We start from the raw sequence: 22,450 nt of genomic DNA, 5'->3' as shown, positions 1-22,450 counted from the left end.
GTTCTCCCCTACACCATATCCCCCAAGGTCTCATCTAAATGACCCTTAAACACATCCAGGGATGGTGACTCCACCACCTCCCTGGGCAGCCTATTCCACTGTCTGACCACTCTTTCTGTGAAAAATTTTTTCACTTCTTCTTTAATTGTGCTGACCTCATTCTGCTTCCCCTCCCCATCTCCCAGCTCATGAGGCTGGGTGTCCTCCAGGGAACAGCCAGTTCCACTGCTAAAGACTGAGGCGAAGTAGACATTGAGCACCTCAGCCTTTTCCTCATCCTTTGTTACCATGTTTCCCTCTGCATCCAATAAAGGAGGGAGATTTTCCCTAATCCTCCTTTTGTTGTTAATGAATTTATAGAAACATTTTTTATTATCCTTAGCAGCTGTAGCCAAGTTGAGCTCTAGCTGCACTTTGGCTCTCCTACTGTTCTCCCTGCATAACTTCACTGCATCTTTATAGTCTTCATGAGAGACCTGTCCCCTCTTCCAAAGGTCATAGATAGATAGTATTCCACGCTCTGATCTGCTGAGTTGAATGCAACTGTTATTGATGTAGGTGTATATACTTTGGGCTTTTTTTTTTTTTAATTCAGCACTAATTAAGTGTTAGTGCTATTCATGGTCTCTGCTCTGAGTCAGATGGACTAGGCAAATAAATTAACATTCAGTCAATAAAACAAGTAGCCAGAATTAACAGTTCTGAAATTAAATGAGATGGTTAATGTAGATGACTGTGTGGACAATTTAAAGCTTTAGTGAAATATATTTTTTTGCTTTGAAATTTAATTAATCTTAGCACATTGCACAGTGCTATGCACTGTTCAATCATATGCAGCATTTATAATCATTCTGATTCTCAGGATTGCCATGGAAGTGCGTTTCAAATTACAAAGTCACAGCAGTTCCTAGCATGACAGGGTCAGTTCAGAGATGGGCAGAGAGTGCATTGAATTTATCATCTAAATCTGAGAGCAGAAAAATCCAGAGGAACCTTCGCAGCTGCAGTGGAAGAAAACAGGAATTAGGGGTATTAGGACATCTTAACTAGGTGTGTTTTATCTGAAACTTGTCTGTTAGGATTTTCTCACTAATACCAGAGGGAACTATTGGATCAAAGGAGAAGATAGTGTGAAAATAGTATGTTCAGTGATAGCACCTAGTGAATCTGTCAACAGCTTCACATCACCACCTGGGATTACCTGAGTTTTTGATAAAGTCTGTGCTCTATATATTGCATACTGGTAACTGCTATCTTGCAAAGTATTGTTTATATGGGAAGAAAATTACCACATATTGGCTGGTTCTTACAGCTCCGTGATGCTAAATTTGAATGCTGAGTGATTATTTCTGTTGTGACTATCAAGGAAGCAGTGCTTTGGTCTTTTTCTCTACAATGCATTGTTGATTTAGCTAGCCAAGAAATAGCAGTATGAAATAGCAGTGTGCTGCTGTTTGCTGCAATAATCACTACCAATATTCAGTCTGCAAATTATTATAATGAAGAAAATAGAATAACTCTGATCTAATTTTTATTCTGCGAAATCTGTTATGGAGTAAATAAAATGATGCTAGGATCTGGTAAGAGATGACACATTTTTAAAAGAGTTATTGACAAGATAATATTCTCAAAGCAGAAGTGATGATGACAATGTACTGCAAAGGTACCAGTTTACCATATTCTCTGTTTTAATCCTTTATCAGAAAATATAGCTGTGAAGAAAATTCCCCATCTTAACAAGTAATCTATTACCTGTCACAATTTCTGCAGTTACTGAACTTCTTCTATGCATTTATTAATTTATCTAATTTGGATCTGAGGAAAAGCAGGAGCAGTGACTCCTTTTGTTATTACAGTGTTTCAGTTAAAATAGTATCTGAGTACACAGGAAACTCATCTGTTATGACAGACCATTATTTCATTAGTAAAAACACATGTATCAGCACACCTGCTTGTGTAAATTTTAGGTATATTATAAGGTGAACATCCCTAGAACTGTAAGGAGACTTAACAGGATGCAGACTCTTATAGCAAGAAAGTGTTATGTTTTTTAAAATTAACAGATAATGTAAAGGTCCAGAGCTAAATCACCTTGTTCTGTATTTAATACATAAATCAGAAGTAGCCTCATTAGCCCAATGAGAGGAATCATGGAGGCAAAAATGCCAGGTTTTTTTCCTCTTGGAATTAAAATGAGCCTTACACCACAAACACTTCAGGTTGCAAATCTCACACCTGAGATACAGGAATCAATAGTAGACATGTTAGGTACATAAATTTAATACAAGCATGCCAGCAGAAAACAGAAAGTTAACTAATACCTGAATGAAAGTTGTATTAATGATTGTTATGGGACACTTTGACTTTCACATAGATGGTATTTCTGTTATAGCACTGGAAAAGCTTTGGTCAAACCTTTCCAGCTATGAGTTTTCATCTCTGCAATTTCCCTCAGAGTAGACACACACTGGTGTAGATTCATGATTTGGAAATATATGCAAGTTGTTTTCCTAGAAAAAAATGTTTTGGTTTTTTTTTATTTCAGGGAGAGGGCAGAACTGTTCTCCCTTTTCCTTTCTTCCCAAGAAAAAAAAATAGTCTTCCTGGCTCACCTTTGACCTTTGTACGAGCACAGCTGGGTGATGAGTTTGGGTAGCCATGTCGTGAGACCATTTTTCACTTCAGTCTCAATGTTAAATATATTGTACATATATATTCATCTAGAATTTTGTTGACCCAAAATTTAGTGTTGTCAAATTTTGTCTTGCATTAGGTGCTTTCTGCTTTCTGAGTATGTCGTAAGTCCCATTCACTTACTTTCAGCTGTCTTCCAACTATCTTAGAGGTTCCATAGTGGGCTTCTGCATGTACTTCCCTTTTTGAGTTCAGTTCTCTGGAGAATTTTCACTTAATCCTTTTGAAAGGGAAAAAAAGTGGTTTGTGGGGGTTTTTTTATTTCCATTTAATATTTTGTACTTTTTCTAGGGTCTATCTTTGTTTTGTACTCATGAGGCTTCTCTTTAAAAGTACACTACTTGGACACCTAACAACAGTTTTCCTTTGATAAATAAAACATCAAATTATGTCTGTTGTCCTATTACAAACCTATATTATTTGAGTTCCTTGTGTTGCTGATGATATTTTTTCCTCTGTTATCCTAAAGATCATAAATAGGTTTGCACGTAGAACTGTTAAGTTACTTGCTTTTTCATTTTGCTATCTACACTGGTCAACTGAGTATTATCTTACTTTTACTCAGCTTTGTTTTCATTTCCATTTCCATGACTTTCATGGTTGAGTTCCTCTATTGCAGTTCATGAGTATTGTCTGAGAACAGGATCATTTTGACTGAGAGCTAGATACAGTTCACATGATTTCTATTTATGTGAAGTTTCTGGACTGGTATCAGATTGAGTGTCATCAGATGTTTTGTAGGTATGTTTGAAAGTGGTATAAGGAGTTGCTTGTTTTCTTTTTTCTGTTGATGGAGCACAGGGACTATATTTTTTATTTGACTGATCTGAGCCATGAATTGTATTTTCAGTAGCCTTTAAAATCAGAGAATTTTCCTGAGTTGTTTTCCCATGTAAATACTAGAGAAACAGATTTTTAGAAATTAATAAACATTTTCAAAAACTTGTTTTAGATTGAAACAATATTTTTTCTTTTCTTCCTTCCATGAAAACATTAATGTTTCTCTATGACTCAGCATGTTTCAGAAGAGGAGAGGAAGTTGTCTTTTTTTTCACTGATTTCACTGGGATTCAGTGTGTTCCTTTGTCACAATGAGTATGAATTTATATCTTTCATTAGCTATTATGAAGATAAAATTGTCCTTTTTTACTGACTGTGAAGGATATCCATAATGTCTGGTGCACTAAGCAGCTAAAAAAATATGCAAAAGCTAAATGGTTTGCCATGCGATGACTTGTCACTTTGGAATTATTACTGTTAGAGAAATAAGCATAGTGGTTACTCAGCTACAAGTCACGTTTGAAGGTCCAAGAATCCCTATAGTGTGATAGACACTGTACAAATGTTTATATTGAGACTGAAGAACTTCAGCATTCATTTTAAAATAGCTTTATACCTTTCATGTATTAAACATATTGCTAAAAATAATTCTAATAATGTAATAGTAAGTAAAGTAAGTAAAACTTGACTGTAAATATATATTAAGCAGAAGAGCTTCAAAACATATGTGTAATTAAGCATCTGCACTAGACAGTATGAAATTGCAGATTGAAGCCTGTCTGCAAGCTGTCCTGAAAGGGAATGCAAGAGGAGTGGATTAGTCTGAAGGGTAGTAATAGAAAAAGAGTCTAATATGCTGTGGCATTTGGGGATTTGCATATATTGCATGTTATTAAGTAAGAGCAATCATTTAACATCTGAAGTTAAGACACAAAATGATTCTGTGGGAAACAGCATTTAGATAAAGGAAATCCATGGCTTGAGAAGCCTTGAACTTGCAAAGACTCATGCAAAATTATAATTTTAGTTAATATGTTGGTTGGCTCATATATTTGTTGGAAAACAGTACTCATCAACTTTTTCAGATGGCTGAACAATTGATGTTTTACTCCTTTAACCGCTTAGATCTACACCTTAAAAATTTACAATTCCATAAATATAGAGCTTGTTCTGCCACTTCAAGCACTTTAGAGAAAAGAAGAAATAGTTATTATGGAGGAATATTAGTTTGTGGCAGTTCTTTATGTTTGAATATTGGAGTGTTAGTACCTCTGAGGAAGTGAATGGCATAATATAACAAATAAGAACTGAAGATATAATATTCTGACTACACAGATGGTTTTAGACATTGAAAGACAGTGGAGTTCTCCTGCCAGTTGTAGAATTACAGTTTTCTTATATTTGTTGGCTTAATGGAAAAGTGTTTGCTTTAATTACTTGCTATTATAAACAGTTTATTAGACATTATATATGACTGAAGTTGGTTGCGATTCTTTTCAAAGTCTTTTCTGATCAAAGAAACTAATAACAGATTATAATTAAGTATAGTTCTGAAGGATTATCATCTTTAAACTCTGAATATGCTGTTTATCAGGGTTAAAACAAAGATAACTCTGGGATTCTTACTCATTATGTTACTTACAGGCATTGGACTTATTCACTATGAATTGTAACTTTCTAAGCAATAGCATATGGGAAGATCCTAGTACAAGTAAATAAAACACTGATTAAAGTACAGTATAAGTCTTATAAAAAGAGTTTTTCTCCTCTTTGAGCTGTCTTATGACCACATTTATAATCTTGTTTTCCAAAATATAAATAATATTTTATTCTTATTTTCAGATTTCTTTTTTAAATGAAAGTACTTTTTCCAGTTGTATGAAATGCATTCCTCAGTCAGACAAATGGCCTAAACAGCACAACAGGAAAAAAACAACTTCAGGCTTGTTTTAGATCTACTTTATATTAGGTGTGTTAAAGCAAAAGATGACTATCAGTGAGTCCCATGGCCTGAGTGTCTCTGTTGCAAGGAAGTCTGACTTTACTTTCATTACTTTATCTTCTCCCAATTAAGTGTATACTTACAGACTGATTTCTCAGAAGGATTTGGCTACCGTTTGGATACCAGTCTATGAATTGCAACAGACAGTGGCAAATAATGAAGTTATGGCAGCACAAGGAGTAAAATACTGTTTAACTGAACCTCAGTGACAGATCATGCATGTATTCTTATCCCATTGCTTAAATTGCCCATAATTAGCTTCTGGATACTGAGGGAGTTCTTGGTTGGCTGCTTTGTAAGGTTAATCTGTTGCTAGCAACCTGAAAGATGCTGTGTGCACATTCATTTAAAAAAATATCTAGCCATCTGGTAGCCAAAGTGAGTGCTTGGTGTAAACCAATTCCAAACTTGGGTCCCCCATCTGAAGAGGATGCAAGCATGTAGTTTGTACACTTGTACAGTGGGGAAAGTCATTGAAGTATGTAGAATTTCTGCTGTAGAAAGAAAATACAGGTTGTTAAAACTAGGTAAAAGAACAATAGAAGAGAATATTCGTTGTGTGAGTTTTTTTCAGCTGCCACTTGGCTCTTCTCAGTGCCTTTCCACCAAATGACAGAGTTTACAGATATCATTAGTAATCTTTATATTTTGGAATAAACTTTTATTTTAAAAAACATGTTTTTAGGATCATGCTGAATGTCAAATCTGTGTGTGCCTTGTGCTGTATAAGCTATCTTCTTCAGAGCCATAAGTGTGCTGTACCAAAAAGAAAAAGAAAAGCAGCCAGTTTTGTGATCAGCAGTAGCTGGTTAAAAAGGGAATATAACCCCCAGTATGACATGCTAGATTAAAATCTATATATGTATACGTACACGCATACAATTATTGTTTAGATGACCACTGTTCAAAGGTAATGAGACAAGAGAGCAAGGTCTGACCAACAACAGGATATTTAATTTTCACATATATAAATTTATGCAATATGTAATATGTGATTTATTAAAGGTGTACAAAAAATTATAGTGTTTTCCTCACAAGAGTTCTGACCAGTGACATAACAAACAAGAGCTACAAAGGTTGGAAAAGAAGGGATGATGAATAAGATGATTAAGACTTAATGATAATCCAATGTCATTGGTTACTTGCATTTATTAAGTTGTTGTTCAGCTGTTTTAACTGTTCATAGTTAGAATTCTCATTTGACATTCATCACTTTTATGGCTTATTGTGAATATTGCTGCAGGGGAGAAAAGTCTTAAGGAATGATTTGAAAGTTGAGAGGAAGGGAACTTCCTTTATGGGTTGCAGGCAGGGTTATGTTCTGTATAAAGAGAGACAGAAAATACGAAAAAGAAGAAAGACAGGAAAATACACTGAAACAGGTATCACTGGTAACTACAGTAGGTTCAGGATGGAAGTGATGCAGATCTTTGGTGGGGGAGAGGGATTGTGGAAGCTCTGCAAGGTAATTAGGAAAAAATTCAAAGTTAATATAATGGGAAAGAATAAGCTAATGGTGCAGCTTAGAGAGCACCTTATTTATAGCAGTTTATTGATAGGAGAATACTATTTTTAACAGCATCTTTTGAATACTCTTCAGGAGAATTACATTGGTATAAGAGAGGCCAAAGCACAGTACAATGACCAAAGGACTTGTCATCAATAAGAAAGGTTAAAGTTTTTATACTCTCAAGACTTGGAAACGTTTTTCTTTCATCGTTCATAGTGTTTTGATATTTCTGTGCAAAACAAGGAAAGTAATTACTTGGTAAAATTAAGATTATTTGCATAAAATATTTCAAAATTATCTATATAAAGAAATATGAAACTATTTGATTCATCTTCTCTGACTATTTCTATATTAGAGTGTTGACTGGTAAAGTTCAACAACCTTTATGTATGAAAGAATGTGAGGAATTTAAGAGTAAAAACTAATCATTTTATTTGCCTTTTTGAAATAAGTCTGCTGGCAATACAGCTATTGAACTATTTTTGCTAAGTTCTTTCAACTCATACTGACAAGCAAGCAGCAGCTCTGCTGGATGGAGTTTCCAAACTGCTTGTGATGAGCAGCAATGGATCTGCCATTCTGTCCTGAGTGACTCATGAAAAAGACAGTCAGTCTAGAAATATCATGTTCTTATTTTATGTTGGCTAAAAGGGCAACTGCAGAAAAGACTGATTTGCTGGTATTGGTCACAATCAATGGCAAAGGGTATTGATAAAACCAGCATACTCAGCTAACCAAGATATAACTCTCTTTCTTGCTAATATACGTTTAACATAATGTGTGTTCTATCAAATGTTTTAAAATGATGTCTCTGAAGGAAGCAGCAGTGGAAACTACTTGTACAAAACATGAGGGGGAACAGGGACATTTTGGGATATATGTGACCCTGCAGATGTTAGCACTTTAGATGTTAACATCTGGAATTCCAAGCATGGAAATACTGATGGGTGACCTCTATGTTAATATGCAGTTATCCACGCCCAAGCATTTAAGTGGTTTTTTTCAGCTTTCTTTCCTTACAATTACCTTCTGCAGGGCAGAAGTGATTCTTCTGGAGGCCAGAATTTTACACAACAGCAATTAAAGCCCAGCAGAGTTGCTGGGGAACTTGTCCATTCTTGCGGCTGATTGAAAAGAGATGCAGGACAAGGATTGCTAGTATTCCAGCTACTTTATATTTAATTCCTGCTCTGTAGTAGGTGGTAGCAACTGCTAGGTAGACAAAATCCAGTCTGGGAAGTTCAGTAAGAAAGTAGGTGGAGAAGAATTACATATATAAAATAAAATACAAATCTGCTTTGTTCAGTCTGAAGCTTGGGAACTACTTTTCTTCTGACAGTCTGCTCACTGTGATCCACAGAAGGTTTCACTCTGGAAAGGAAATAAGGTACAAATATGCTAAGATGTGAATGTCAAAATGTGTTAAATATTTCAGCTTATCTTTCTGTGGGAAAGCACTCCACGTTGAAAACATCATTAACATTAAAAAAAAAAAATAATCACTGCAAAACAATTTTTCCCTATCTCCTTTTAATGCATGTCGCTAAACTGTAATGTATCTGGTCAAAATTCTTCAGGGAAAAAAAAATCCAAAACATTCCATTGCTTTTCTGTATACAGGACAGTGCCTTTTTAAATAAAGCGGTACACTGAAATAGGAGAAAAAAAACAGTCAAGCTGGACATCTTTGGTTATGTAGATCTCAGATTGAAAGTGTCTGTTTCATCATCAGCTTCCGTTAGACTTAGCACATCTTACTTCCAGTGATTAATCCCCTACAGGACTGCTTATATTCTCGAAATGTTCAGACAATTTGTTTCTGTAAGGGAAATTATAATTTTTGCAGTATTTAACATGAATGCCATTTATTACTGAGGTGATAGTGTCATTCTTTCTCCCATTCAGTCTTACTTGCCTGCATTTTAATTGTTTTAGCTAGAGGCACTTAATAATTATATTAAGCTTCAGTGTGTCTGGTAACGGATTACAAAGACATAGTAGGAAATCTGTTCTCCGTAGATACATTTGCAAAGCTATGCATGTAATTTCTATTCACTGAGAAAGGATAAATTAATCTCTATACTGTTTGTTTTGTAAATATAGAAGATCAACTCTTTTTGGTGTGGTCAGTTGTGGTCAGTTATGTAGCTCACAAAACATCGTTTTTTTTGTGTATTGCAGGTAGCATAGTGTACCTTGGGATGATGGTGGGGGCATTCTTCTGGGGAGGCTTGGCAGACAAAGTGGGAAGGAGACAGTCACTCCTGATATGCATGTCTGTCAATGGATTCTTTGCCTTCCTTTCATCATTTGTCCAGGGCTATGGCTTCTTCCTCTTCTGTCGCTTGTTTTCTGGATTTGGGTAAGCACCTCTGGTTTGTTCATTTCCACAATTCTGTGTGTTAATAAAACTTTTCTGTTTGTAAAAGCACATTATTTAATGTAGAAATATAGTCTGTGTCAGGGGCAAGAGAATAAGCAAGTAGCTACTACACTCCTAAATAACAACCTGAAGGGGAAGAATAATGATTTTAGGGAAAAGACACAGTCTGCAAATTGTGTGATTGAGTTCTGCTCCTATTTTGCAACAAACATGCTTTGTGACCTTGATCAACTTGCTTAGCTCTTTTATGCCTCAGCTTCTCTTTGTATTGCCTGTTCAGTCTGCACAACAAAACCCTCCTCACAAGTATACTGTAAAATTTCAGTAATATTTCTGAAGTTTCTAATGTCTTTTTGTGCATAATATTGTTTGTAATACCACTGCAGTCAAGATTGTCAAATTTAAAATTGGGCCCTAGAGTGTGCCAAATATTATTGCTTTCTCCAGAAGAATGGTGTTTGTGGCCCTGTGTTTGCTTTACTTTTCATTTAAATAACTTCTCAGTTGTTGGAAAAGTTTAAGGTATTGTAATGGTCCATGAAATTTATCATTTTAAACTTACATGAGCACAGAATGAGACACACAAGCAAGATACTATGAGAAAACTTCTACCTTTACTGCACCCTTGGATAATCAAGAGCTATGTTCTGCAGAGTGCTTAGTTTAACACTTCTGGTAATTGCTTGATTCAGATCAAAACTCCCAACTACAATTCCATTTCAGGTCACTATCAGTCTTCAAGATGCTGAACAGACAGGAGCTGGTGAGAGCACAGTATGCTGTGTTGTAAAGCCATGCACATGAAGTCCACTGCTTGTATGGTTTCTTGGCTGTAGCCATAGTGTGCTAAAACTGTTGTGTGATATTTGTGGTTTTAGAAACCCCTTGAAGTTGTCTGAAGTAGTGTGGACCTAGACACCCATACCAAAAAGAAGTTACCATAGCACTGGTAACATAGGGGGATGGAAGAGGAAGGGAGGAGAGGAAGGACATATGAGGAGCCGTCTTGCTAGAAGAATCTCCTTAGTCTGTCATCAAATTGTCAGACATGACTTTAAAAGAGATCAAGAGGAAATGGCAACTGTTCTAATACTTAAAAAAAACTTAGAAAAACAAAACAAAAAAAATCCCATCCAGCTTCTTTGCATGTTTTTCGTATCATAGGTCACTATCTGTTCCAGATGCTGTGTTTTGTCTCTCCATAGAGAAACACTGATCATGTTGCATTATGCTTTCATTCTTCCATGATCCTGTCAAAGTCCAAAAGCTTGTATTCCTGCTTAGCCTGCCCAATTCAGGAGGGTAGTACTGCACCCCTGTGCCACAAAAGTTTGTCTTTTGGTAGACATGTTTGTGACACAGTTGGTTTTCCCCCAGATTGTCCCTCTTTGGACATATGGCAAAACATGTATTTGTCATGCCTCATGCCAAACTTGCCTGCAGGGTGTCCTCCTCACCTGTAGCAATACCTTTTCCAGTAACATACAGTGCCTGTAACTTTACTCGTGATAGATGTATGTTCTGGATCAGGAAGCGTGTTCTGTTGTGTACCCAGCTTATGATTAATGGTCATTGAAGGCCCTTCATATCTGTATCTTACACCTCTGTATGGGTCCCTACTGTGTCCAAAGTCCTCTTACCTCATCTTTGAGAGTTGCCTGAACAGATTGTAGATAATTTGTTACTATGTATTACATTTTAAACACCACACCCCTCCCCCCCAAAAACCCAACCAAACAACAACAAAAAAAGCCCTGAGACAGCGTGAGCTGCTGAGTCATTCCTCATAGCAATTACTGCAGAGAAAGATTCATGGCTGGCTCACATTTGCTGTTTTGTTCAAAAAATGGATTTCTCCCCAGAATAACTTTCTTCAGCTGGTAACAGAGTTGCATCGTAAAAGCCAGAGGTTTCTAGAATTGAATCTGTGCTTCATACCCTCAAGATGAGGGAAAGCTCTTTCCTTTTCTGTTCCCACTGCCTGTGATGGTGAAGTTTTTCCATCAGACTTTGCATGGTTGGAACCCTTTATTTTTCATCTCCTCACTTGCTCTCAGAGGATGCTTACTTTTCCCTTAAGAGACATATTCCAGATGGTATTTGTGTCACATTGGCCTTTCCTTTGTCATTTGATCCTATTTTGGATATGATCTTATGTTGAGAGCAGCTGTAACAGACACATCATATGCCAAGCACCAAGAAAGAAGGGAGAGTCTAGGATGTTTCAGCTGCAGAGTCAGCAAAGTAAAATCTTTTCACTTTTAAACAGCTGGGCACAAATATACCTACTGTCATAGCATCTTAAAGATCTCTGTTTCCAGATACTTTGCATCAGCTACTGTGCAGAAAGGCAAACTCTTTTTGGTATCACTTAGTGAAGAACTCTCAGATGTTTGCACCAGCTTTGAAGCTGTATCTTCCTGCAGTATGATAGGAAATTTGCTTAAAGGGCTTGAATTAAATCTTGAACATTTATTGCAATCTTTACTACATCCTAGGCCTTGCTTGAATGAAATAGAAGTTGTGTCAGTTAAATGGGAATAGAAACTCAACTTACTTTCTCTTTATAATGTCATTTCAGAGATCCTGTCTCTGAACAGTAGATGTCAGTTCCTCCTTCGTAATGAAATGCACTGAATATATATCTCTGTTATGAAGGGAAGAGGCTTTGTTCCAGTAACTTCGTGTGAATCAAAGAGCCCAAATATGAAATAGGAATAATTTTAAGCAAAGAACTGAACTATATGTTTTAAAGGCAAAATAGTATTGTTACTCAGATTGGAGAACAGCTTTCTGAAGAGTCAGAGAATTATTTGGACAATTTAATAAAATTAAAAGTCAATAAAATATTAAGAAGTATTCAAAAGATATAAAGTAATTTAGGTGTATAGAGTTTAAACTGGTCTATTATCTTCTAGATAATATATAAATAGGTTAAGAAGCATGAAAAATAGACCCAGTATCTGATAGAAGATTTTATTTATAAAGAATACTATAAAATAGATTTTTCTCAGATTCTCTTGAAGTCAAAATGTGTTTATAGAAGTAAACTGCTCAAGGAAAAAAATCCCTTCAAATAATTTTTTTGCATCTGAAAAACCTAGAAGTAGTAAAAATTTTACATGCAAAGAAGTGATCTGGAATACAAAACAGTATAAATATTAAGATATTGCTGGGTGAAGGACATTGAGTGATATGAAAGTCTGAGAGGTGAACTTAAGCTAGTGAAAAGAATAAAAAGGTTGGACAGTTTGCAAAATCATTTCCTTTTATGGAAAATAATATCATAACTGTGATTCTCCCATTCATTAATCCAAAATCAAAACTCAAAAGGAAATTGAATTCAAAAGCCTGATAAAGGTCTAGGAGGGCTTAAGACATGGTTTCCTACAAAGTAAAAAGACCTAGACAAGAAACTGTGAGCTGTATTCATCATTAGTAATGTGCAAAGATTTATTATCAAAACACACCTTGTTAGATCAGTCTTTGAAATCGTCGAAAGAAGGTTTCTCTAATACCAGAACATGACTCATAACATCACTGTTAACTTGAATGGAACTGGAGTTGTAGCCTATTCAACATTGCCACTGTGAAGTATTATTCTCAGCTAGAGAATTTTATCTAACCTCTGTTACAAAAAAAAAAAAAAAAAAAAATTTAATCTAAGCTATTACTTTACCATTTTTTGTGATTTTAGATAATTTTAGATGCAGTGTTTCTAAGTACAATTCAATTTAGAGTAAATGCTTAAAAGTGCACTATATATTTGTACTATCCCAGCAAATTTCACTTTTGTTGCTTTGAAATAACCAAATATGATACAATTAGGGAAAAATGTATCATGCTTATCCAGCCCAAATGTTACTTCTATAAGAATCAAAGTTTTAATGTAGTAAAAAGCTAGCTGAAATAAATACCCTGAGATAAACTGCAGTTTAGAAATTCTTCAGACAACCTCATACATTTGCTCCCAGGTGAAACTGATTCTTTTTCATGAGCAAAGTGAAAAATGCTAAATAAATGTGTCCTATTTTACAAGCCAGACAGTATGTCCAGACTGCAAAGATTTCTTTTAATCTGACAAAATTGCCAGTTTCGCCAAATTTCTTCTCCAAATCACAGAAATACTAGGAAATACAGCTTAGACGTGGTTAACTTGTGTGACTAAAAGCTATTAAGAAGCCTTTCTCCTGCTTGTTGCTCCTTGTGAATAAGAGTCTCTCTTGAGATATACTGTCATATAGTGTTTCTTTTCCAGAAGACTTTAGACTATATTTCACTAAATCTGAGACTCACCTTCAGACAGCTTTCTTAACTCTTCCTCAGAAAATATCTCTAAAGCTACCTGCTTCCTTCCACATTACTGGAATCTATCAAAGAGCGCTGGTGTCCATGTAGTAGCGCTAAACTCATCATTTAGATCTTTTCTCAAATTCTTCACACTCTTGTAAGAAATCAACAGTTAGCAAAAATTCAAAACTGTAGATGAAGTTTCTTGTAACTAGCAATTTTGAGATGATTGCCTGTGCAAATCCACCCATGCTGACTTCTGTCACCACTTTTGTATATTATGTGTAGTGGCAAGAAACTTAGTGTTGTGTATCCCCCTTCTCTTAACGGCCAAGATAGGAAGGATGTGCAAGCAGTCCATATGCATAACAACTGTAAAAATGTTCCAGCAGAGATATGGACCATGTGGGCACAGCACAAGATGATTGGCCTACACAAGCAGTTGCCTTCAGGAACTTCAGCTCTATACCAACAGGCTGCTTTTTATAATTGTGTGTCATCAGCATTTAATATCATGTTGGATTTATCTTTTACCTCCTCATACCCACTTGCTTCACTTCTTTCTCATGAAACACCTTGTGTCCTCTCACCCTCAAAAGGTTGTAATCCTGCCACTTCTAATTCCTCTCCAGCTCCCAGATGTCTCCCACCCATGGCTATCAGTGTTCTTACACTGCGAGCTAATGAATAGCTCTGCAGGTGACTGGCTTCAAAGCTGATAACATATGCCAAAAGGATAGATACGCTTCTCAGTCAAGCCAAGGAAGCAGTTGGGAAGGTCTGAACTTTACAAATAGCTTTCATTCAGCCCTCACAGCTTCAGCTGTGGGTAGAGGTTGCCTAATGTAAACCTGGGATAGCTGGAAGAGAGGTGGTCTTTCCTAAGACTGTTAGGAGAAGAGAACAGTAGTCTTATGAGGAAAGGAAGATTATACAAAAGGGAGAGAGAACCTACATGACAGAAAATAATCAAAAGTATAGAATCATAGAATTCTTTATGTTGGAAATGACCTTTAAGATCATCAAGTCTTTCATGGTTTAGGCCCAGCTGGCAACTAAGCACCACATGGCTGCTCGCTCACTCCTCCCCTGCCCTGGTGGGATAAACTTATAAAGGTAAAAACTTGTGGTTGACACAAGGACAATTTAATAGGACAACACAAGGAGAGAAATAATGCTAACACTAATAAAAGAGTATACAGAGTGAGTGATGCACATTGCAGTTGTTCACTACCCAGAACTTGATGCCAAATCCATTCCCGAGCCGCGATACTTCCTGCTGCTCTGGCCAGCTCCCCCCATTTATATACTGAGCATGACTTCATATGGTATCAGATATCCACTTCGCTATTTTGGGTCAGATGTCCTGGCAGTGTCCCCCACCCCAGCTTCTTGTGAAAATTAACTCAAACACAGGGCAGACTCCAACCATTAACCTACCACTGCCAAGTCCTTTACTAAGCCATGTCCCCTAAGCACCACATCTACAAGTCTATTACATACCTCCAGGGATGGTGACTCAACCATTTCCCTGGGCACCCTGTTCCAGTGCTTCACAACCTTTTCAGTGAAGAAATTTTTCCTATATATCCAATATAAATCTCCCCTGGCACAACTTGAGGCTGTTTCATCTCATCCTATCACTGGTTACTTGGACGAAGAGGCTGACACCCACCTCGGTACAACTTCCTTTCAGATAGACGTGGAGTAGAACCTCCCCTGAGCCTCCTTTTCTCCAGACTAAACAACCCCAGTTCCTTCAGCCACTCCTCATAAGACTTGTGCTCTAGACCCTTCACCAGCTTCGTTGCTCCTCTTTGCACATGCTCCAGCACCCCAGTGTCTCTCCTGTAGTGAGGGGCCCAAAAATGAACACAGTATTCAAGGTGCGGTCTTACTTGCGCTGAGTAGAGAGGGACGATCACTTCTCTAGTCCTGCTGGCGACACTTTTTCTGATACAAACCAGGATGCTACTGGCCTTCTTGGCCACCTGGGTGCACTGCTGTCATATTCAGCTGGCTGTTGAACAATGCTCCCTCACTCCTTTTCTGTCAAGCAGCTTTCCAGCCACTCTTCCCCAAGCCTGTAGCATTGCATGGGGTAGTTGTGCCCCAACTGCAGGACCCAGCACTCAGTCTTGTTGAACTTCATACAGTTGGCCTCAGCCCATTGATCCAGCCTGTCCAGATCCCTCTGTAGAGCCCTTCCTACCCTCAAGCAGATAAACACTCCCACCCAACTTGGTGTTGTCTTCAAACTTACTAAGGGTGCACTCAATCCCCTCATCCAGATCACTGATACAGATATTAAACAAAACTGGCCCCAATACTGAGCCCAGGGGAACACCACTTGTGACCAGCCACCAACTGGATTTAACTCCATTCACCACAACTCTTTGGGCCCGGCCATCCAGCCAGTTTTTTACCCAGCAAAGCGTGTGCCCATCCAAGCCACAAGCAGCCAGTTTCGCCAGGAGAATGCTGTGGGAAATGGTGTCAAAGGCCTTACTAAAATCAAGGTAGACAACATCCACAGCCTTTCCCTCATCCAGTAAGCGGGACACCTTGTCACAGAAGACCAAGTTAGTCAGGCAGAACCTGCCTTTCAGAAGCCCATTCAGACTGGGCCTGTTCACCTGGTTGTCCTGTATGTGCCGCATGATGACACTCAGGATGATCTGCTCCGTAACCTTCCCTGGCACCAAGGTCAGACTGACAGGCCTGCAGTTCCCCAGATCCTCATTCCAGCCCTTCTTGTAGATAGACGCCACATTTGCTAACCTCCAGTCAACTGGGATCTCCCTGCTTAGCCAGGACTGCTGATAAATGATGGAAAGTGACTTGATGAGCACTTCCTCAAGCTCCATCAATACCCTTGGGTGGTTCCCATCTGGCCCCATAGACCTGTGTATGTCTAAGTGGTGTAGCAGGTCGCTAAGCATTTCCCCTTGGATTATGGATTCTGCTCCCCTTCCCTGTCTTCCAGCACAGGGTGTTGGGTGCCCCGAGAAAAACTGGTCTTACTATTAAAGACTGAGGCAAAGAAGGTATTAAGTACCTCACAGCCTTTTCCTCATCCTTTGTCACTATGTTTGGCCCCGTATCCAAAAAAGGATGGAGATTCTCCTTAGCCCTCCTTTTGATGCTAGTGGATTTATAGAAACATTTTTTATTGTCTTTTACACAGTAGCCAGATAAAGTTCTTGTTGGACTTTGGCCCTTCTAATTTTCTGCCTGCATAACCTTACAACATCCCCGTAGTCCTCCTGAGTTGCCTGTCACTTCTTCCTAATGTCATAAACTCTCTTTTCTCTCCTGAGTTCAGTTCTCTGTTCAACTAGGCCAGTCTTCTTCCCCACTGTCTCATCTTTCAGTACATGGGGATGTCCTGTTCCTGTGCCTTTAAGACTTCCTTCCTGAAGAATGTCCAGATTTCCGGGACTACTTTCTCCTTCAGGACTGCTTCCCAAGGGACACTGTCAACCAAGCTCCTAAACAGGCCAAAGTCTGCCCTCTGGAAGTCCAAGTTAACACTTCTGCTGAGCCCCCTCCTGACTTCTCTGAGAATCAAAAACTCTATCATTTTGTAATCACTGTGCCCAAGATGGCCTGCAACTGTCACATGACCCATGAGTCCTTCTCTGTTCACGAACAGGTCCAGTGGGTTGCCTTCCCTAGTTGGTTCCCTCACCAACTGTGTCAGGAAGTTATCTTCCACACATTTCAGGAATCTCCTGGGCTGTTTCCTGTCTGCTGTATTGTATTTCCAGCAGACATCTGGTAAGTTGAAGTCTCCCATGAGAACAAGGGCTAGCAATTGTGAGACTTCTCTCAGCTGCTTATAGAATATTTTGTCTGTCTCTTCATCTTGGTTGGGTGGTCCATAACAGACTCCCACCATATCTGCCTTTCCAGTAAAACTTGAAAAGAGCAATGAAAAAGAAGAAGGAGAAGGAGAAGGAGAAGGAGAAGGAGAAGGAGAAGGAGAAGGAGAAGGAGAAGGAGAAGGAGAAGGAGAAGGAGAAGGAGAAGGAGAAGGAGAAGGAGAAGAAAATCTGCAAAAGAAAGTGTTCATAAACAATGATTTTGTGATTACCGATACTGGCAGATCTGAAAGCAATTTATCTGACATATCTAGCTGAGCAAATACTGCAGGTAAATTCTTTGCAGTTATTTGCTTGAATGTGACATCAAATTTTACTTGATGTTTTTAAATAATGTTGGGTAAATTCAGGGAATGAATTATTTACTCATTGTCAGCTTCCATCAGAACTGACAGTAGAGTTTCATAAATCATCACATGAATCTTTATCAGAAGGAGTTTCTTACTACAGGCCATGGGTGTACCTGAAAGACAACTTCTCTAATACACATAGTCCAAAGAGTCACTTGTGTTTAAACATGGGCAGAATGATCAGCAAACTTAGTCTATAGTGTGCTGCAGTTTTGTAGGGCTTTATCCCGCAGTTCTCAGGGAGAACTGGTCAATCTGGCTGCTCATTCTTAGATACTTTGCCAGTCAAATGACAGTTCAGAAAGGAGAACAACAGAGATGCTTTTTAATGAGACTTGTGTTAGTGGGGGGTAGAGAGGTGTTAATAAGAAGAGGGAAGAGTAGGGGCAATCTGACAGAAGGACAAAGAGTGGTGGGCTGTTTCCATATCTCAGGACTGTAACACTGAATCTGTGTTTTGAGCTCCATTACTTCTTAACAAATTGCAAATAACAAGGTGACAACTTGCAAATGCCATTTCACACAGACCTATCTTCATTTTTAGTCTGGATATTGTCCAAGTTTGAAAGGGAAGAAGACAAGGTATTTCAGAAGAACACCATCCTGTCTTGTGCATTTAGTATCTCTATTCCTTGTATGCTTTTGCATTTCGAGCCCCTATGGCTAGGGAATTTTCAAATAAACAAAGACTTCTATCCAAAGCCAGAGGTTCCTGAATGCCTCCCGGAAGTGTTTTCATCCCAGCTGTCACACTGTGTAGCTGCCAAAATCTGTTGTGACAGATCACAGATCTGAAGGTAGATTAGCAGACATATATCATCTTTGTTTGTGACAAAGAAAATGCAAATGTACCTTAGCTTATTGTTTGTTTCACTGAATCCTACTCTCCCAGGGTGCATCACTTAAATCTCCTTTTGATTTCCCCCTCCCCCTAATTTCACAGAACAAACATGAACAGAGAGTGTACAGAAATAACATTACAAAAGCAGAGCTTTCAGTTTGGGTGATTTTCTGGGGTCAGAAATTGAACGTTCTTTTGCTGAAGAGTGGGATTAGATCAGCTGCTTATTTCTGTATTGTCATTTCCCCCTAAATAACTGTTGTTCTTTTTAATCTATTTTTTTTTAAAATTGCATCAAAATGTTAGATAAGAAGCCACCCTTCTTTGTGAACAAATAGAAGAAACAGTACAACTCTTTTTTTTAACAGAACTGAGAAAATAAAACCACCACCCAAAACATATACCATATGCATGCCAAGTGTAAGTTGAACTATGTAGGGGATGGCTTTCACTAGAGATTAAAGGCAGCTGCAGTGGTGGACTCTGTGTGTGTGAGTCTGAATATGAGCAAAAGCAGAAAGAAGTAGCCAGAACCTAAATATGTAGCTAGAAAGATATTAAGAACATAATCCTGAAGAAAACAAAGCAGTAAGAATAGAATAAGAATTTGGGGGCAGAATTTGTACATTCTCTACAACCAAGATGGCATCAAATGACATGTTCAGTCATTAATTTTTTCCTCCAAACAGATGTAACCCATAAGGCTCTAAAACTGGCTCATTTTTTACATCAAAAAGTTTAATGATATGCTAATTAGTTGGTATTTCCTTCCAATTGAATTACATGTTTCTGAGAAAAATACCAAAAAATCATACATTCTGCTCTTGCCCTGCCTAATTCTGGTGGGGTTTATTACAAAAGATGAAAAAAACCTGAAAAAGATCATGACTGGTATTTGTCATTCTTTTGACTAACATTTATACCATTATCTCTACATATGGAGCAATTTGTGCAATAAGAAAAGGCTCCTGGTGTTTATTAAGTGTTGTTCTTGCCTACATTCCTACATATTTATTAAAAAAGACAAGGTTGAAAGAATGCATCCTGTTGTTTTAAGTGAAGAGACTGATCGTTGTAGGGTGAGAGTTTATTTTATGCCCTTGAGCCAAGCTCAACAAAATTTTGCCTCCCACTGGTGTTAGAGTGTGCCTCATTACAGAAACTGTTATTCTGGAGGCAGTTATCACTCATGATCATCAATCCAGAGGTTTAGACCAGTGGTATTTTAATATCAAAAAAAATGTTCAGACTCTACACAATTTTCCAGTGGAGGTATAAAAACCCTGTATAGTTAATTTGTACATACTCACAGTATATCTGCACCCTGTAGATAGTCTTAGTGACCCTTTAGGAAGTAATGCATGGATTCCCCTCCATGATCTGTAGACAAGAATTTTTTGTCCACTGCTTTGTCTATGACGACTGAAAAAATAACATACATGAATAACAGATAAGATGTAAAAACTCAATTTTGCTTGAATCATTTGTATTTAAGAACATTAAAATCCTTCCCATCTTTTAGATTAAACATTCTTCTCAAGTCAGCATGATTTTCACAGGCTTGTCATCTGAACATGCAGACATGTGAAAAGAAGAATGTAGTTTTGCATATCAAATTATTTTCTACAAATGAGGATGAGCATATAATTTATAAACACAATAAGAACAAACAGCTCACTGTATCAAACCAATTAATTGCTAGAAGCAGACTTAATACTGTATCCTATGGGAAAATAGTGTTTGCATTTCCCATAAAACAAAAGATGACGTCTTCCTACTTTAAAATCAGTGGCAACTCTGCCTTTGATTTTATTTGGAATTCCTTCCTGTGCATGCCACCATCCATTCCACACAATGTTGGCAGGATACCAAAGAGGCAGTCTGCTTTTAAACTTGTAATAGAAAAATGTTGAGGATCAAATTCTGTTCCTTCCATGTAAATATGAAAGGGCTCAACTGGAGCTCAACTGAATTATTAAGGGCTTACATGAGTGTCAGTGAAGATGGGATCTAGCCTAGGATTTTTTTGATTATAAGAAGTGCTTTCTTCCTTGCAGCTGATGGATGATATGGTGGGGTTTTTTTAATATGAACATTTGATTAATTCACAATATGCAATAGCTGCTGAAGAAAGATCCTCACAAGAGAGTGATGGAAGAAGCCAGAGTTGCTGTGATCTTCTCTTGCCTAAGCCTTTGAGAGGTAGTTTATGCTTCTGCTAACAATGTTCAGTATACCAGATACCACATTAGTTCTATAATAACAAATGGCTGCAGTTACAAAACACACATTAAAATTCCTGCAAGAGTCAGACAGAAGTTTCTTTGCTCCTTAAAAATGTTCACTAGGTCCATACAGTTTTTAAGGAGATTCCTCATTGTTGTTTGGTGTGATAACAGCTGTAGCTCTTCCTGCCCTCTCATTCTGCTGTCACTTGCTCTGCATTTGGGAGCAAGTTTTACAGAGTGGAGGCATGGCTACTGCCACCCTGAGATTGCCCAACATAAGAGCAAAAGAACAGTCTTCTGCAGCAGGATGCTTCATCTTCATCTCCCTCCTCTCTCCTCCAATTCAGCTGTTGATTAATGTCTCTAAGATTTTCATAATAGTATTTTAGTCATTGTAATAGCTTTGTGACATAGGAAGAGCTTTTTAGGTACCGGCATCCTAAAAGCTTCTAGCAGTATCACTCCACACTTACATGAGGCCAGAAGGAAGACTTTAACCAGCTGAGAAATAAGTTTTCCATTCACACTTTTAAGGTGAGAAGTGCACAACACACTTTCCTACACAGTTGCTATGAAACAGAGACCTACAACTCTAAATAGCAGCTGTTGTCTATATGATGAAAATACGTCCTTTATTTCTCCTTTAGACAGTAGACAAGTTATTTTCACTATTTAATCAGTATGAACATAGTAGTTGGATTTTTAATCTTTCTTAGCCTGTTGGTGTACTCACTGGAAATATCAACTTAATCACATTGGATGAAACATAAAAACTGGAGTTTTTTTAAGCTGATTCATATTTTTTTTTCTGTTTAATTGCATATCCTAAATAAACAGTTTGTTTTGCTGGCTCCAAAATTCCTCTTCATGTCTAAAAGGTCTATTTCTTAGAAAAGTTGCCCTATTAAATTATTTGGTACGGACAATGCTTTTTCCGTAGCCTTGGAGGACCTTTAGGACATAGCGTATGAGTCAACCCACATGGATCAGTTTTAAATGCTAAAGCAGCATCAAACACCCATTCTTCATGGTACAGTTGGTTCATGCTGACAGGTAGGAGATGCCTTTTTTGCTGCTTTTGGTCAGGATCTCTGTACATTTTATGACATTATGATAGAGTGTGTTATTTCCACTTGAAGCATCCACCCATTTCCTAACCCATCATTCCACAAACACTTGTATGACCTACAGATGCATGACTTACTCCACCCATTGGAAACTCTCCACAAACCCCACTTCATCAGAATTCCAGCCTAGGATATTTAAGGGAGATTTCAGTAAGATTATATGTTGAGTCTTGAATTTCATAAGCATAAGAACTGCATTTGCCTGAAATGAACCCTTTACAGAGAATGTTTTCAAGCATTTTGCAATAGGAGAACTATTAAAGTGTTAAATGTGTTTTATTATTAATTGTGCTATATAGCACAGATGGTTTCAGGCTATATTTACTACCATAGTAACTGCATTATAAAATAAAGACAAGAT

General features: G+C 37.7%; 1 protein-coding gene across 1 annotated transcript in view; it reads left to right on the top strand.

Moving 5' to 3' along the window:
* The window catches only part of SV2C (synaptic vesicle glycoprotein 2C), an 82,679-nt gene that overhangs the window by 11,947 nt on the left and 48,282 nt on the right, over nucleotides 1-22,450 (top strand). Inside the window, exon 2 of the mRNA XM_074855729.1 lies at nucleotides 9,168-9,348. Within this exon, the coding sequence (XP_074711830.1) occupies nucleotides 9,168-9,348 (181 nt within the window). The remainder of the gene's footprint in view (nucleotides 1-9,167; nucleotides 9,349-22,450) is intronic.

The sequence above is a fragment of the Strix uralensis genome, chromosome Z (assembly GCF_047716275.1).
Source record: "Strix uralensis isolate ZFMK-TIS-50842 chromosome Z, bStrUra1, whole genome shotgun sequence".
NCBI classification, from domain to species: Eukaryota; Metazoa; Chordata; class Aves; order Strigiformes; family Strigidae; genus Strix; species Strix uralensis.
This window is presented reverse-complemented; position numbering and strand designations above follow the sequence as displayed.